Source organism: Carassius carassius, chromosome 42, assembly GCF_963082965.1.
Source record: "Carassius carassius chromosome 42, fCarCar2.1, whole genome shotgun sequence".
In the NCBI taxonomy this organism is placed as follows: Eukaryota; Metazoa; Chordata; class Actinopteri; order Cypriniformes; family Cyprinidae; genus Carassius; species Carassius carassius.
Window position 1 is genome coordinate 23,031,904 of NC_081796.1, and position 15,289 is coordinate 23,047,192.

The following is a 15,289-nucleotide window of genomic DNA, read 5'->3' on the forward strand; positions in this document are numbered from 1 at the left end:
CCTTTTCAAAGGTCCTGAATAAAATACTGTTAGTAAACCATTCAATCTGAAAATCACAGGTATCAAGTGAGCTGAGATGATCTTTGGTTATCTTATTTCAAATTGGTGGCCTACACATATTCAGGTCCTTTTTTTCTCATCATTCGCTATATGTTTCTATATGGAAGCCATTTAAAGCCAATCATGAATTAGAGAGTTGCCTCAATAGCTTTGAGACAATAGCTTTGTTGTGTCCATTGAGGGAAACTGCAATCAGTGTTTTGCATCCTTACCCAAGTCTGTTATTACAGGGTTTTGTTTCAAAGCACCACAATTACTGGTTACAAGAGGAAGGATTTCACATTTAAAGACCCTTTGTTAAAAGAAATGTGATTTCCCATTGGTTTTCAGTTGTAAAAGGCTTTATAAAAATGCCTAGATGTTATTGGGACCCGATGAAGACTGGTCACAACCATGAGCAGACCAGCAATGCTGAGATAAGGAATGCTCGTACTTAGTTTTTTACTTTTTGCAAAGAGACATAATGATCATTGAAATAAATAATCACTAAAATGGAGGAGGATATTGCTATAATTGGAATCGGATGCAACTTCCCAGGAGGTAAATGTGTTTATATATATATATATGTATGTATGTATGTATGTGTGTGTGTGTGTGTGTGTGTGTGTTTATGCACTCTTGTATTTGTGACGATGCTGTGTGCATTTGCATGACTATCTGCCACCTTCATAGGTGAGGGTGTTGATAGTTTCTGGAAAGTTCTTGTGGAGGGAAGGAACTGTGTGGTACAGATTCCAGATGAAAGATTTGACACATCAGAGTGGTTTCATCCTGATGAGAGCAAACCAGGAAAAACACAGACGACCAAAGCTGCTCTCATTGAAGGGTAGGAATAACTCATTCATGATTATGCATTTGAAGTTTCCGTTACTAAAAAAGTGAAATTGTAACAGAGATTGTCTTTATTTTGCAGGTTCAATGAGTTTGATCACAAGTTCTTTGGCATCAGCGAGGCTGAAGCTGATTACATGGACCCTCAGCAGAAACTGTTGCTGCAGTGTGCATACCGAGCTCTAGAGGATGGTGGGATACCCTTGGAAAAAGTGAGCGGGACCAGAACAGGGGTTTACATAGGTAATACATCTAATGTGAGAAGTTTACTTTTTTAACTTTTGGGTGTTTTTAGGATATTGATACAGTGTTGTGTTTGATTTCAGGTCTTATGAACAGGGATTATGAGACACTTTTGAACAACAGTCCCAGCACTATAACCCACTATAATGGCACCGGAACAGCTATGAGTATAGCTGCCAACAGAATTTCCTATATATTTAACCTGACTGGACCTTCATTTGCCATTGACAGTGCATGTTCCTCATCCCTTGTCGCCCTTCACTCAGCATGTCAGGCCATCAGACAAGGTAATGATACTATTTCAACTCTGAAGTCTGTTCATTGCATTATATTTAATTTGTTAATTATCCTTGTTATACATCATCACTAGGGGACTGTGAAATGGCTCTGTGTGGGGGGGTTAGCTGTATCCTTGAACCTCGAGTCTTTGTGGCCCTCAGCAAGGCAAAGATGATCTCACACGAGGGCACAAGCAAGGCATTCTGCCGTACAGCAGATGGATATGGCAGAGGTGAGGGATGTGGTATAGTCCTATTGAAGCCTTTGAAAAAGGTATGTATTTTTTTGTTTTATTATACATAATATTAGTATTACATTCAGTTATGGTTTATAATAAGGTAAATGTCTCTTTTTAGGCTCTTGAGGACTTTGATCATATTTGGGGCATTGTGAACAAGACAGCAGTAAACCAAGATGGCCACACCGTCACACCCATTACCAAACCTTCCATGACCCAGCAGGAGGCTCTACTGCGCATGATCTATTCTTCTGAAAATTATCTAGCGAACGTCCAGTATGTAGAAGCTCATGGGACAGGAACACCAGCAGGAGATCCAGTTGAAGCAGGAAGTATCTCAAAAATAATCGCCAAAGCAAGACCTTCAAACTCAGGGCCTCTGTTTATTGGCTCTGTTAAGAGTAACATTGGACATACAGAATCTGCAGCAGGGGTGGCAGGACTCATAAAGATTCTATTAATGATGAAACACGAAACCATTGTCCCTTCTGTGTTCTACTCAGCAGAAAATTCCAGCATAGATGCTAAAGCTCTCAATCTTAAAATCCCAACAAAAGCTGAAAAATGGCTTTACTCTGGATCCAGGGTAAGGATGGCTGGATTAAACAGCTTTGGGTTTGGTGGCACCAATGCCCATGCGATCATCAGTGAGTATGTTCAAGTAACAGTCTCCGACAGCCACACTCTTGAACCTCTGAAACTGCTTCCACTGTCTGCAGCCACGGATCAGTCTCTTCAGTTGTGCATAGCTGACACATATCAGAGGATTTCAGTAAATGAGTCAGTTGATCTACATGCCCTTGCTTATACCGCAGCCTCCAGAAGAAGCCACGTGAAACACAAATTTAGGAAAATCTTTGCTGCATCATCTGTGTCAGAATTAAAATCACTACTCAAAGCTAGCAAGAACAAGAAATTTGCTCCAACAAAGCAGGACCTAAAGTTAGTTTTTGTATTTTGTGGGAATGGCGTCACTTATAGGGGAATGTGTAAGCAACTACTGAGAGAAGAACCTGCATTTCGGGACAAGATCAAAGAGGTGGAAAACTACTTCCAAAAGTTCCGATGCACCAGTATTTTGCAAAAGATAGACAGCTATGACAATGAAGATTTTTCTAAACCAATCGTTGTCCAGCCACTTCTCTTTGCAATCCAGGTTGCAATTGCTCATCTTCTTAAGAACTGGGGCATCAGGCCAGATATTGTTCTTGGACACTCTGTGGGAGAGGTTGCTGCAGCTCATTGCTCTGGCCTGTTGTCTCTTGAGGATGCAGTAAAGGTTGTCTACCATCGGAGCATGCTGCAGACCAAAGTGATGGGTGGGAGGATGCTGGTCGTTGGTAACGTTGCTGTTCTCGATGTTCTGGAAATACTTCCCACATACACAGGAAAAATTTGTCTAGCTGCTGTGAACAGTCCTATGTCATGTGTGCTTTCAGGTGGCAAAGAAGCAGTTGACAATGTGCACCAGAAGCTTCAGTCTTTGTTCAATGGCAAAAACCTGTTCCTTCATGTCTTGGATGTTCCTGCTGCCTACCATAGTCATATGATGGATCCTATACTGGGCCAAATCAAAGACAGCATTGGACATTTAACTCTGAATGAAAAGGAGTGTGAACTTTTTTCTACAGTAACAGGAGAGATGTGTCATCAAGGGGACTTTGTCACAGGTGAATATTGGGCAAGAAACATACGAAAGCCTGTTGCATTTGAAAAAGCAATTAAATCAATTTCCAACCACACAAGGAACGTAGTCTTTGTGGAAATTGGCCCAAGACGGGCTCTGCAGAGGAACATCATGGAGATCCTGGGAAATGACACCACAGTGCTTCCTTCAGTCCATCCAGATAAAGACCATGAGACAATGTTCAAAGCTGTCTCAAAACTCTTTGAACTGGGAGTCAATGTGAAGTGGGACGAGTTCTACAAAGGGTTTGAAGCTGAGCTTGTTGCTTTCCCAAGGTATCAGTTTGAAAGTCAAAAGAATGAGGTATACTTTGAGGACGTGAGACGGGGAAATGACACAGTCTTTCGCAGTTCACATCCACTGATAAGTCCAAGTAAACGTGATGGCAAAGTGATCAAGTGCAACCTATCAGCAGCTACAGCCTCATACCTTTGGGAGCACAAGAACAATGGCATCTCCATTGCCCCAGGGGCATTGTTTGTTGAATTGGCTTTTGCATCCATAATGGAAACTGCTATTCCAAAAAGACCTCTTAACTCATTTGAGCTCACAATCCACTTTCAAAATTTGCTTGTTCTAACTAAGAACTGCCCTCCTCTCAAAATCACAATTGAGACATCAAAAGATACAACAACATTTCAGGTTCAGTCCTCTATTACTGTGCATGCATCAGGCATCATTGGCCATGAAGGGGGATCAGCTATGATCGAACAGCAAAACATTCACCTCAACACTGTTTTCATGAGATGTCCATCAGTTATTGAAACAATGGATGTGTACAACACTCTTCAAAACATAGGATTTGAGTACGGGCCCAACTTCAAACAACTTGGTGACATTCATTATGGACAAGAATTCAAGGAAGCAGTGACCAGTCTCAGGATTCCAGAGGGAGTACTCAACCATCTGTATGAGTATTGCTTGCACCCAGTGGTCCTAGACTACTTCTTGCAAATGTCCTCCGTTTTAGCATTAGTTTCTAGCACTGTCAGGCCTGGATTTCCCTCTGCAATTGGTAATATGGTTATATCTGCACCTCCCTGTAAAGATATGTTCATCTATATGAGAATGACAAAAGAAATGGCAGACTACTTTGAGGTTTGTGGATGTTTCACTGACAAAGATGGTCATGTGTTGATTGAGCTGAGGGATGTCAGAATAAATTTTCTGGGAGGATACGCACAGATCAGGGAATCGTGTTTCTTTCATAACCAGAAGGTTGGCATTCTTGCTGAGAGCAATTTTCCCAGTAGAATCAAGGCTTTGGTCTTTGAAGACAACTTGGGTATTGCTAAAGGTTTGAAGCCATATTTGCACACAAAATCTGTATTTGTTTCTCCACCTGATTTAACAAAAAACTCAGCATTGCAGGTCCCAGGATTGCCTTTGAAGTCTCCTTGCAGTGCAGCAGACATGGAACTGGATGAGATCCTGTTTATCTGGGGAGTTCAGAATATTAGTCACCTCCAATCTGAAGTCATTCTACAGTCCTTGGTAGATAGCTGTGAACTTTACCGTCAGACTGTTTTATCTTTAAGAAGCTGCAGTCGTGTATGTTCCATGCGTGTCATTACGTACAGGTCAGCAGAAGGGACCGTTAAAAGTATAAATCCTGGATTTGTGTTATCTGGGATGACAAGGGCATGTGCTGCAGAGATGTCAGGCATCTCTTTCCAGCTCATTGACCTTTCCACAGTGTCAAGAGAGGATATAGAAGCCCTGGCTCATGTGCTTAACTCACATAAGACCCAAGAGTGCCCAGAAATCTTCATTAGCAAGGGGAAAGTTTACTCCGCCGTGATAAATCGTACTTCTGTCACCAATAGGGAAGTGAAGGCTGAATCCAAAACCATACAGACCCAGGATTTCACTTTGCAGACAACCAATGCCTACATGATGACCGGATTATCAGCTTTGCCTTCAGCAAGTTCAGTACACACTATTGAGGGGAAAAGCATCGAAGTTCAGCTGAGTAAGGTATGTGTGCACTCATCAGATTATTTTCCAGTTAGTACTTCAGAACTAACTTTTGGTCAGACAATGTACTGGAACAACCACACAACCCAGAACCACAGTCTCATGGCACTTGACTTCAGTGGGATAATTACAGCTGTGGGAAAGGATGTCAACAAACTTAAAGTGGGAGACCATGTTATCTGTTGCTACCCTGTAAAAGCAACTTCCAAAGTTGTCCTCCCTGAAGATGTGTGCTTCAAAATAAAAAGGCTTCCATTCCTAAAGGATGCTCCATGTGTTTCATACATTGTCCTGATATGGGAGATACTGAAGTGTGCTTTACCCAAGACCAAACAACAGCAAAGGTTGGGCATTTTTTCTGCTGTTCATAACTCAGCTCTGGTCTACTTACTCACCCTAATAGCAAGTAAATCAGGCTGGATTGTTTTTACAGAGACTGAGATAAGTGGTTTAGTCCAAAATGCAAAGCAGTGTCTTCTTTTTGTGATTCTTCCCCCATACAATTGTTCACATTTGACAGAGATTGTCAGTGTTGCCAATGCAAATCACATCATTGCAGTATGTGGCATCCGTGAGCCATGGTACTCGACAATAGATCTAATTCAGAGAGATAGTGAGAGAACCTGTTTCCAGACTCTTGAGATGTCCAAAATCTTTCAGAAATCACGTCTCAAGGCGCATGGAGCTCGGCGACAGAAGTGGCTAAAGGAAATGCACTTGCACAAAGCATGCCTATCAATACAAAGCAATGCTTTTCAGATGGTGCTACCTGAAGGTATGCCTTCTCTGTCTGTAGAGCATTCTAGATCTTATTTCAGTGCAAGAACTCTAGACTTGATAGCTCTGGCCAGTGATGACTCTACAAGCAAGATGTCTTCCATCCCTTTGCTTCCAAGAACAAAGCAGCTTTTCTCAAAGAAAGGTGTGTACATAGTTTCAGGTGGTCTCTCTGGTTTGGGATTTGAAACTGTTAAATTCATTGCCCATAGGGGCGGAGGATGCATTGCCACTCTCTCAAGGAGTTCACCATCTGAAAAGGTACAAGAGGACATAAGCAGTCTCCAGAAGAGATACGGGGTAAGAATTGTCACTCTTCAGTGTGATGTCTCTGTGTCAGAGCAGGTGATGGAAGCCATTACTGTGATTGGAAAACATTTTTTCTCTTGTCCAGTCAGGGGGGTGTTCCACAGTGCTGCTGTTCTACATGATGGATTGCTGGAAACTCTTGATAGATCTCTTTTCCAAAAAGTCCTGCAACCTAAAGTCTCTGGTGCTCTTAATCTTCACTTTGCCACTCTGCACAGCCAAACACTCGATTACTTTGTGTGCTATTCCTCAATCTCCTCTTTCATTGGAAATGCTGCACAAGCGAACTATGCAGCAGCTAATTCCTTTCTGGATGCTTTTTGTCACTTCCGACGCAATATTGGACTTGCAGGACAGTCAATCAACTGGGGACCCCTTAAATTAGGCCTGCTTATGAACAAAGACCATTTTCAAAAGTTTCTGGAAACAAAAGGGCTAATGATCATGGATGTGTCAGAGATTCATGAAGCACTGGAGCACTGCCTGTTAGATAATAATCCCCAGCAGGTGGTCTGCAAATTCAATTTCAGGATTCTGAAAAACCATGTCCTCTCTCAAAATGTGTCTCTAAAGTTCCGCCTGTCTGCTTTAGTGGAGGAAGGACTGAAAAACAAGGTCGTTGAGGACTCCAGCATAAATGTTCAGTCATCGGAAGATGACTGTGTTAGAAGGATTCTGACTGAAATTTGCTGTGTTGATACTGATGATCTCAGTGATGAAACTGCGCTCACTGCACTAGGAATTGACTCAATGTTAGCCATGACATTGCAAAACCGCTTGTTTCAAGAGATAGGTGTGAATATTCCCCTTGTTGTTTTGCTTGATCCAAACAGTACACTGTCTTCACTGACTGAATTCATAAAACAGAGTACTGATGAGGACTGTGAGATTTCTGTGAACTTGTAATGTATACAGTTTTCCTTTTCTGCCACCTTGTAGTAAATTGTACATAGTGAAGATGACAGCTAGTCAAATTTTACTAAAATTTTTGTGAATGAAATGTAGTTGAATTTTAATTTTGTTTAGTTTTGTGTTTAGCTATAGTACCTCTTATAAAAATGCTATATTGCTTAATTGTAGCAAGCTTAACCACGATATTGCATTGTGTGTGACAAATTCTATTGCAAATTACATGTCAAACAATAAACATCCATTTTGATTTTAACTTACACTTTTCCAGTCGTAACAATACTAAGGCGTCAGAGACCAACGGTCAGGTATGGGCCAACCGTTTGTTTTTTAGAATTTTTTTTTTTAAGCAAACATGTTCAGCAACAGGCTTACAACATGGTAAACTGAGGAAACTAAACAGAGTAGTTTTGAATAGTAAATCATATTCTCCCTAAAACGGTAATACCCGGCCATGAATAAAAACGAAAAATACTAAACAACACTGTGATAAAGAATGAAAATATACAGTTCTGCTATTCCTTACTCAGAAAATCCTATTTTTTTCTCAAAAAAAAAACCCTACAAAAAAAATAATTCATACATATACATCTTTCAAAATACATCAAATCATTTTGTAGCTGTTCATGTCTGCCAATAAAAATAGTTACAGTTTGTGTATTTAGTTATGTCTTCAATAGGCTTAACATGTTTGGCTGAAATAATTTCTTTAGGATTTTTGAATTTGACAAGAGTTTTAGTTTTTCTTTTTATTCTGAGACACAAGACATGACAGGCCTTGTCAGTTGTCCACTAGTGAGGCTAGTGACCTCTTTTGTATGTTTTCCTGCATCACACTATATTGGACAACACGTTGTTGTCATGGTGACGGGTCACAAGCAGAGAAAAGCTGAAGCTGAAAGCCGTCATGGCGTTTGGGTCACAGGAAGGCAGAGCTGATTAGAGGTTGTCATGGTGACCGGATCAGGGTGAGAGCAGAGATAAGAGATTGTCAAGGCGACCGAGTGTGAAAGAGAGCAGAGTGCTGACATATTTGATGCTCTTTTGTGTGTGGCGTTTTTGTGTGTGGGGTTTTTGTGTGTGTGTGTGTGTGTGTGTGCTTTATTTTATTGGATCTTGTTTCTTTCTTCTTCTTTTTTTTTGTTGAACTATTCATTTCCAATTTATTCTACATGTACATTCATTAATCCAATTTAGTCTATAATATTTTCCTTAAATTTTAAATAAATTTTGGATATGAATCTTTTGGAATAATGAAGGAATGAAGGAGATTGGAATAATCTTCATTTTAATTTTTTTTTTTTACTTTTGTAGTATTATTATTATATACCGGTAGTTTTTTTTTTCAAATCACTTCATGGACAAACACTATGTAAAATGCAAAGCACAATTTTCAAAATTGTCAATATATAAGTCAAATATAAAAAAATATATGTAGAAATATTATTTAATATATATTTGTTTATTATTCTCTTCTCCTTGGGTCATACAAGATAAAAAAAAAATGTTAAAAATAAAATTTTTACGTATTAAAAAAAAATCACATATACTTAGTGCATTTTTTTTCAACCAAATGAATCTGACATTTACTACTTATATAATTTATTACATAAATATGTACCTGTATTATATAGAAAATTAACTATAAGCAGCCTGTGACCAAAATAAACAAAATATGTTACAACTTTACATCATGTATAAAAGCCCATCATATTTAGTGATCTTGTATGCTAGTGTGTTTAATATTAACTATTAGTATTTCTGATTTTGACAGTAGATAGGCTATAGGCAGACTGCAGTTAGACTTAATCAGAACTCATCAGGAAGAGAGATGCGTTCTCACTCCCATGTGATGCTGAGCATCTTACAGCTGAGTTCCAAGAGGCGCTGGCCAACCTCATCATCCATCGCAGCCCGGGAACATTTTGCAGGCGCGCAGTCACTGTGTGGAGCGCGGCAGACGAGTATGAAATCAGATGCCGGAACTGTTGCACTTGTTTTATGAAACACCATGACAAAAGTATATCATCAACAGCTGAATGATAATAATATCGAATTGAAAGACAACAGGACACGACCTATTAGACTTGTGTGTATTTATGTTGTAGACAGAGGCTGGGTAGGTGAGACATATTAAGCTCTACTGCAAATCAAATACAGCCTAGGGGTGTGTGATACATATTGTCTATGATAATATCATAATTGTTGTTAAAATGATATGCAATTTGACATTATTACACATACACCATGAGATGTAGGTTAGACTACTAAGCAAGCACATTTAGAGTTCACACTTTCACTGTATGATTTAGTCCATATGATTTATTAAGATACATTTAGAATTCCCCCAAAATTCAAGATAAGAGGGCAAACATGCCCCCATTTGTCTTTATGTCTCTAATATTTTAATCATCTGATATAGCTAATATCACACAAAGAATGACTATTTTCTCCAAATACCAGAATGATTGCAAAAGTTATATTGATTTGATGAACAGTTGGATTAACAAGAAGTTAATATTAAGTGATTTAGTATTTTATTGCTCTATAGCAAAAATAGTGTCAAAGAAAGCCACTTCAGAACTATTTTGTATTTTGTGGACCTGTAATATATGCTGCTCTCTGTCTCCAGTTCAGGGGCCACGGCGCAGTATAGACGGTGGTCTGAGCTCCCTGCACAAATGTTTTGGTGAAGGGCTTTGCAAATCAAATGGCAGCTTGTTGAGGTTTATTGAAGTGCCTCCGCAGTTCAGTCTGAACCACTCCAGGATGGAGAGCATGCACTGTGACTCCAGTTCCTGAGAAGCCACACAACGACCAGATGAGAAGGATTATTATGATTATTTTAGCATCAGTTATATTATCGGAAAAGAATAACCCAGGACAGGGTCATAAATTATTCAGTGCTAGAGGCAAAAAATAAATAAATAAATAATATATATATATATATATATATATATATATAAATACAGTACAGACCAAAAGTTTGGACACACCTTCTCATTCAAAGAGTTTTCTTTATTTTCATGACTATGAAAATTGTAGATTCACACTGAAGGCATCAAAACTATGAATTAACACATGTGGAATTATATACCGAATTATATACATAACAAAAAAGTGTGAAACAACTGAAAATATGTCATATTCTAGGTTCTTCAAAGTAGCCACCTTTTGCTTTGATTACTGCTTTGCACACTCTTGGCATTCTCTTGATGAGCTTCAAGAGGTAGTCACCTGAAATGGTCTTCCAACAGTCTTGAAGTAGTTCCCCGAGAGATGCTTAGCACTTGTTGGCCATTTGCCTTCTGTCTGCGGTCCAGCTCACCCCTAAACCATCTCGATTGGGTTCAGGTCCGGTGACTGTGGAGGCCAGGTCATCTGGCGCAGCACCCCATCACTCTCCTTCTTGGTCAAATAGCCCTCGATGCCTTCAGTGTGACTCTACAATTTTCATAGTCATGAAAATAAAGTAAACTCTTTGAATGAGAAGGTGTGTCCAAACTTTTGGTCTGTATTGTATACCTATATATATATATGAGCCATCACCCGAGTACTGACTGAGCGCTCCCTCTGCTGCTTCTACATTCACTTCCTGTTTGGGACTACTTAAGCTGGAAACATGTGCTTTCTCATCGCGAAGTATTGCCAGTTTACCCTGCCTTACCAAGCGTTTTCCTGATATTCTGATTGTCTGCATGTGTATGATTCTGCCTCGTTCACTGACCATTGATTCCACGGATTTCCCTTTCTGGATTGTTTGCTTGTGTGGACTGATCTCAAGGTTTGACTTCTCTGCCTGGCTTCTCACTAACGTCTCTTCGATTATCCCTTGGATTGTCGAAAGATCAGACTGCTTTACTGTTATCGACCCTCTGCCTGGTTCCACGTGTTTGTTGTTTGATATTTGCAATAAACTTCTGCATATGGATTCTAATGCTGCATCAGCGCCTTCATTACAGAATACTTCGCCTACCGTGAATCCAGCTGATGTTTCCAACTTACAAGCCGCATTCGCTTACCAAAGCGAGATTCTGAAGAATTATCAGGAACAACTTGCAAAGCTACAATCAATCAACGAACACCTGACGCACTACGTACGATCTCTTCCTCCTCCCACGCCTTCAACGGTAAGCTTTGCTCTTCCTAATAAGTTTGATGGCTCTGCTAAACAATCCAAAGGATTCATTCGACAAGTAAAGCTATATTTTGAGTTTCAACAAGATCGATTTGAACCTGAGAAGAGATGTGCGTTTCTCATGACTTTGCTCACGGGAAAAGCCCTCGATTGGGCTTCAGCGGTGTGGGATAGCGATACACAACTCAGGAGGTCCACTGAGTATTTTTTACTTCAACTTCAAGAAGTTTTTGGATATCCCGCAGGGGGCAGGGATATTTCAACACAACTCATGAATGCAAAACAGGGTAACCGCACCGCAGCTGATTACGCTATTGAGTTTCGCACACTGGCAGTTCAGAGTGAATGAAATGATGTCTCTCTTAAAGCTACCTTTTACAACAGCCTCAATATTGATTTGCAAACTGAACTCGCCTGTCGTAGAGAGGATTTATCATTTTCAGAACTTGTTAATCTCACTATCAAGATCGATAATCTCATGAGACAGACTCCCACGCAACGTACTGACAGAACAGTTTATAATCATTCCCCTATCAGCCATCTCACAGTTGAAGAATCATCTGTTGAACCCATGCAACTTAACGTTTCTCGATTGACGGAGGAGGAACGAGCAAGACGTCGACAAAATCATCTGTGCTTCTACTGCGGTGAACCAGGCCATCGCAGTATCGGTTGCCCACTCAAGGCCAAGTCTTCAACAGGGGTAAATATTCATAATTTCTCGGTCCTTAAAAATAAGTCGCTTACACTACCCATCACCATAAGAACGGATACTCTGTCTCTTGATCTCACAGCGCTGATTGACTCTGGAGCAGCTCTGAATATCATCAACAAGGACATAATTCAGAAGTTTAATATTCCTACCCAACCATGCATTCCACCCATTCAGATCAAAGCTATCGACGACACTCTCATCAATCAAGGTATCCAATGTCAAACCAAAACCTTGAAACTTCAAACCGGTTTGTTCCATCAAGAAAACATCACCCTGTATGTCGTTGACTCACCCAAATACGAAGTCATTTTAGGATTTCCTTGGCTCACCATCCACGATCCTTCCATTTCCTGTTTCCAAGGGGAGTTAACCCACTGGTCTCCATTCTGTTTGAGGAACTGCCTTTCAATTCAGCCTCAACCATGTCTCACCACTAGCATTGAGAGTCCCGAAACCCAGGTAAAAGAATCCATCCCCAATCAATATCAAGAAATGTCTGAAGTTTTCAGCAAGACTAATGCCACACAACTTCCTCCACATCGTCCATGGGATTGCGCCATTGATTTGCTTCCCAATGCCATGCCTCCCAAAAGCAGAGTTTACCCATTGTCCAGGATTGAGGATCAAGCTATGGAGGAATACACTGAGGAGGCTTTAGACTCAGGGTTCATTCGTCCATCCACATCTTCTGCAGCCGCCGGGTTCTTCTTCGTGAGTAAAAAGGATGGTGGGTTAAGACCTTGCATAGATTACTGTGGACTTAACAATGTCAAAGTAAAATTCCGCTATCCCTTGCCTTTGGTACCTCCGGCCCTGGAACAACTACGAGAGGCCACCATTTACACCAAACTAGACCTACGAAGCGCATACAATCTCATCAGGATCAAAGAAGGTGATGAATGGAAGACTGCATTTCTCACCACTAGGGGGCACTTCGAGTACCAGGTAATCCCTTATGGGTTAGCCAACTCTCCAGCTGTCTTTCAATCATTTATAAATGAAATCTTCAAGGACTTCATGAACAAATTTGTTATTGCCTACATCGATGACATTTTGATTTATTCCAAGACAGAGACTGAACATGTTACTCATGTGCGTGCAGTATTATCCCGTCTATTGGAGAACCAACTCTATGTCAAAGCTGAGAAATGTTCCATGTCCATCAGACATCTTTTCTTGGCTATCAAGTCAGTCACCAGGGAGTGAGGATGGACTCAATCAAAGTTCAACCAGTCACGGATTGGCCTCAACCTACTACCATTAAGGAGCTTCAGAGATTTCTAGGCTTTGCCAACTTCTACCGCCGTTTCATCAGAGATTACAGCACTATCGCCTCTCCTCTCACCTCACTCTTGAAGGACAAACCGAAGAAACACGGTTGGAATGAAGAAGTAAGCCATGCTTTTACCACCCTCAAGTCAAGTTTCACCTCAGCTCCCATCCTGAAACATCCTGATCCTGATCTACCGTTTGTCTTGGAGGTGGATGCATCAGACTGCGGAATAGGAGCTGCTCTCTCCCAACGTCATGGACAACCAGGCAAGCTTCATCCATGTGCATTTTACTCCAGAAAACTCACGAATGCAGAAAGGAACTACGATGTTGGTAATAAGGAATTATTATCCATGAAAGCAGCCACTGAGGAGTGGAGACATTGGCTAGAGGGCGCTCGCTACCCATTCCAAGTCATCACCGACCACAAGAACCTTGAGTATATAAAGGGAGCAAAAAGACTTAATCCTCGCCAAGCTCGATGGGCCCTCTTCTTCACTCGTTTTGATTTCACCGTTACTTATCGACCAGGCAGCAAGAACGGTAAGGCAGACGCTCTCTCCCGTAAACATGACCCCCCCTATAGAGGATTTCAAACCCGAAACCATTCTGCCACCCACTGTCATTCTGGCTCCAGTCTCATGGGACATCATGGAGGAAATCAAAGATCGGCCACCACCACAATGCCCAAACAAACAATACGTACCCCAAGACATGCGTCACCAAGTACTCCAATGGGTTCATACATTCCAGGTATCTCACGCACCCTCAACCTGTTCAAGAACTCATTTTGGTGGCCTTCAATGACCAAGGACACAACCAACTTCATCAAATCCTGTCAGATCTGTGCTGAATACAAGACCCCCAAGGAATTACGCTCAGGCCTACTTCAACCATTACCCATCCCACAACGACCATGGTCTCATCTCTCTATTGACTTCATCACTGACCTGCCACCATCTGACGGATTCACAACCATTCTAGTCATCATCGACAGATTCTCAAAGTCATGCCGGTTAATTCCATTAAAAGGATTACCTACTGCCATGGAAACAGCTTTAGCTCTCTTTAACCATGTATTTCGTATCTATGGCTTACCTGAGGACATTGTCAGCGACAGAGGAACACAATTCACCTCCCAAGTCTGGAAAACATTCTGCAAACAATTGGATATTAACGTTAGCCTCACGTCTGGATACCATCCTCAGAGCAACGGCCAGGTGGAAAGACTCAACCAGGAGATTGGCAGATATCTACGAACTAGGGCTGTGAATCTTTGGCAAGGCAGCGATTCGATTCGATTCGATTACGATTCATAGGTTTTCGATTCGATTCAAGAACGATTTTTGCAAATTTAGAACGATTCAATTAGATTCGATTCACAATTAAATTCGATTCGATTCGATTATAACGATTCGATTCTGCATTCTTTAAGTGCATTCATGGGATTATTTAAATGCTTCTACTAAATTATTTAAAAGCTCAGTCAGGGGGCAAATTACAGTAGCATTTATGGTTAGAGAACCATAGGTTAGGAAAAAAAAACTTTTGTCCATTGTTAAATGATAGTTTAATGATGCGACATGGCATACGTAAAAATGTATGTAAGCCAAGTTTTTAAAAAAGAGCTTAAAGAGTATTATGTATAAGCTAATATTTTGTCACACCAGGGGCGTAGCCATAATTTCAGAAGTGACAGAAATGTCAAATACAATCATTTGATGTATGTAGCCTATATAATATTAATAATAATAATAATAAAAATTATTATTATTTTTTATAAGGAATTATCTTCTTTTTTAATTACTTTTAATTAGCTGTAATAAATCAAATACACTGCTGAACAATAATCAA

At 40.5% G+C, this 15,289-nt stretch overlaps 1 protein-coding gene and 1 long non-coding RNA gene across 3 annotated transcripts in view; both read left to right on the plus strand.

Annotated features, from left to right (window-relative positions):
- The window catches only part of LOC132124246 (uncharacterized), a 252,992-nt gene that overhangs the window by 57,740 nt on the left and 179,963 nt on the right, over positions 1-15,289 (plus strand). The gene's annotated exons all lie outside the window — the stretch shown is intronic.
- Positions 440-7,555, plus strand: LOC132124240 (phenolphthiocerol/phthiocerol polyketide synthase subunit B-like). 2 transcript variants are annotated; one of them, XM_059535171.1, is made up of 6 exons: positions 440-600; positions 733-886; positions 974-1,134; positions 1,218-1,421; positions 1,505-1,686; positions 1,770-7,555. In XM_059535171.1, exons 1-6 carry the CDS (start codon positions 552-554, stop codon positions 7,305-7,307), a joined length of 6,288 nt encoding a protein of 2,095 aa, XP_059391154.1. In that variant the 5' UTR covers positions 440-551; the 3' UTR covers positions 7,308-7,555. The 2 variants fall into 2 exon arrangements, with proteins under 2 accessions (XP_059391154.1, XP_059391155.1); XM_059535172.1 differs by having other exon boundaries at positions 1,505-1,645; positions 1,770-1,905.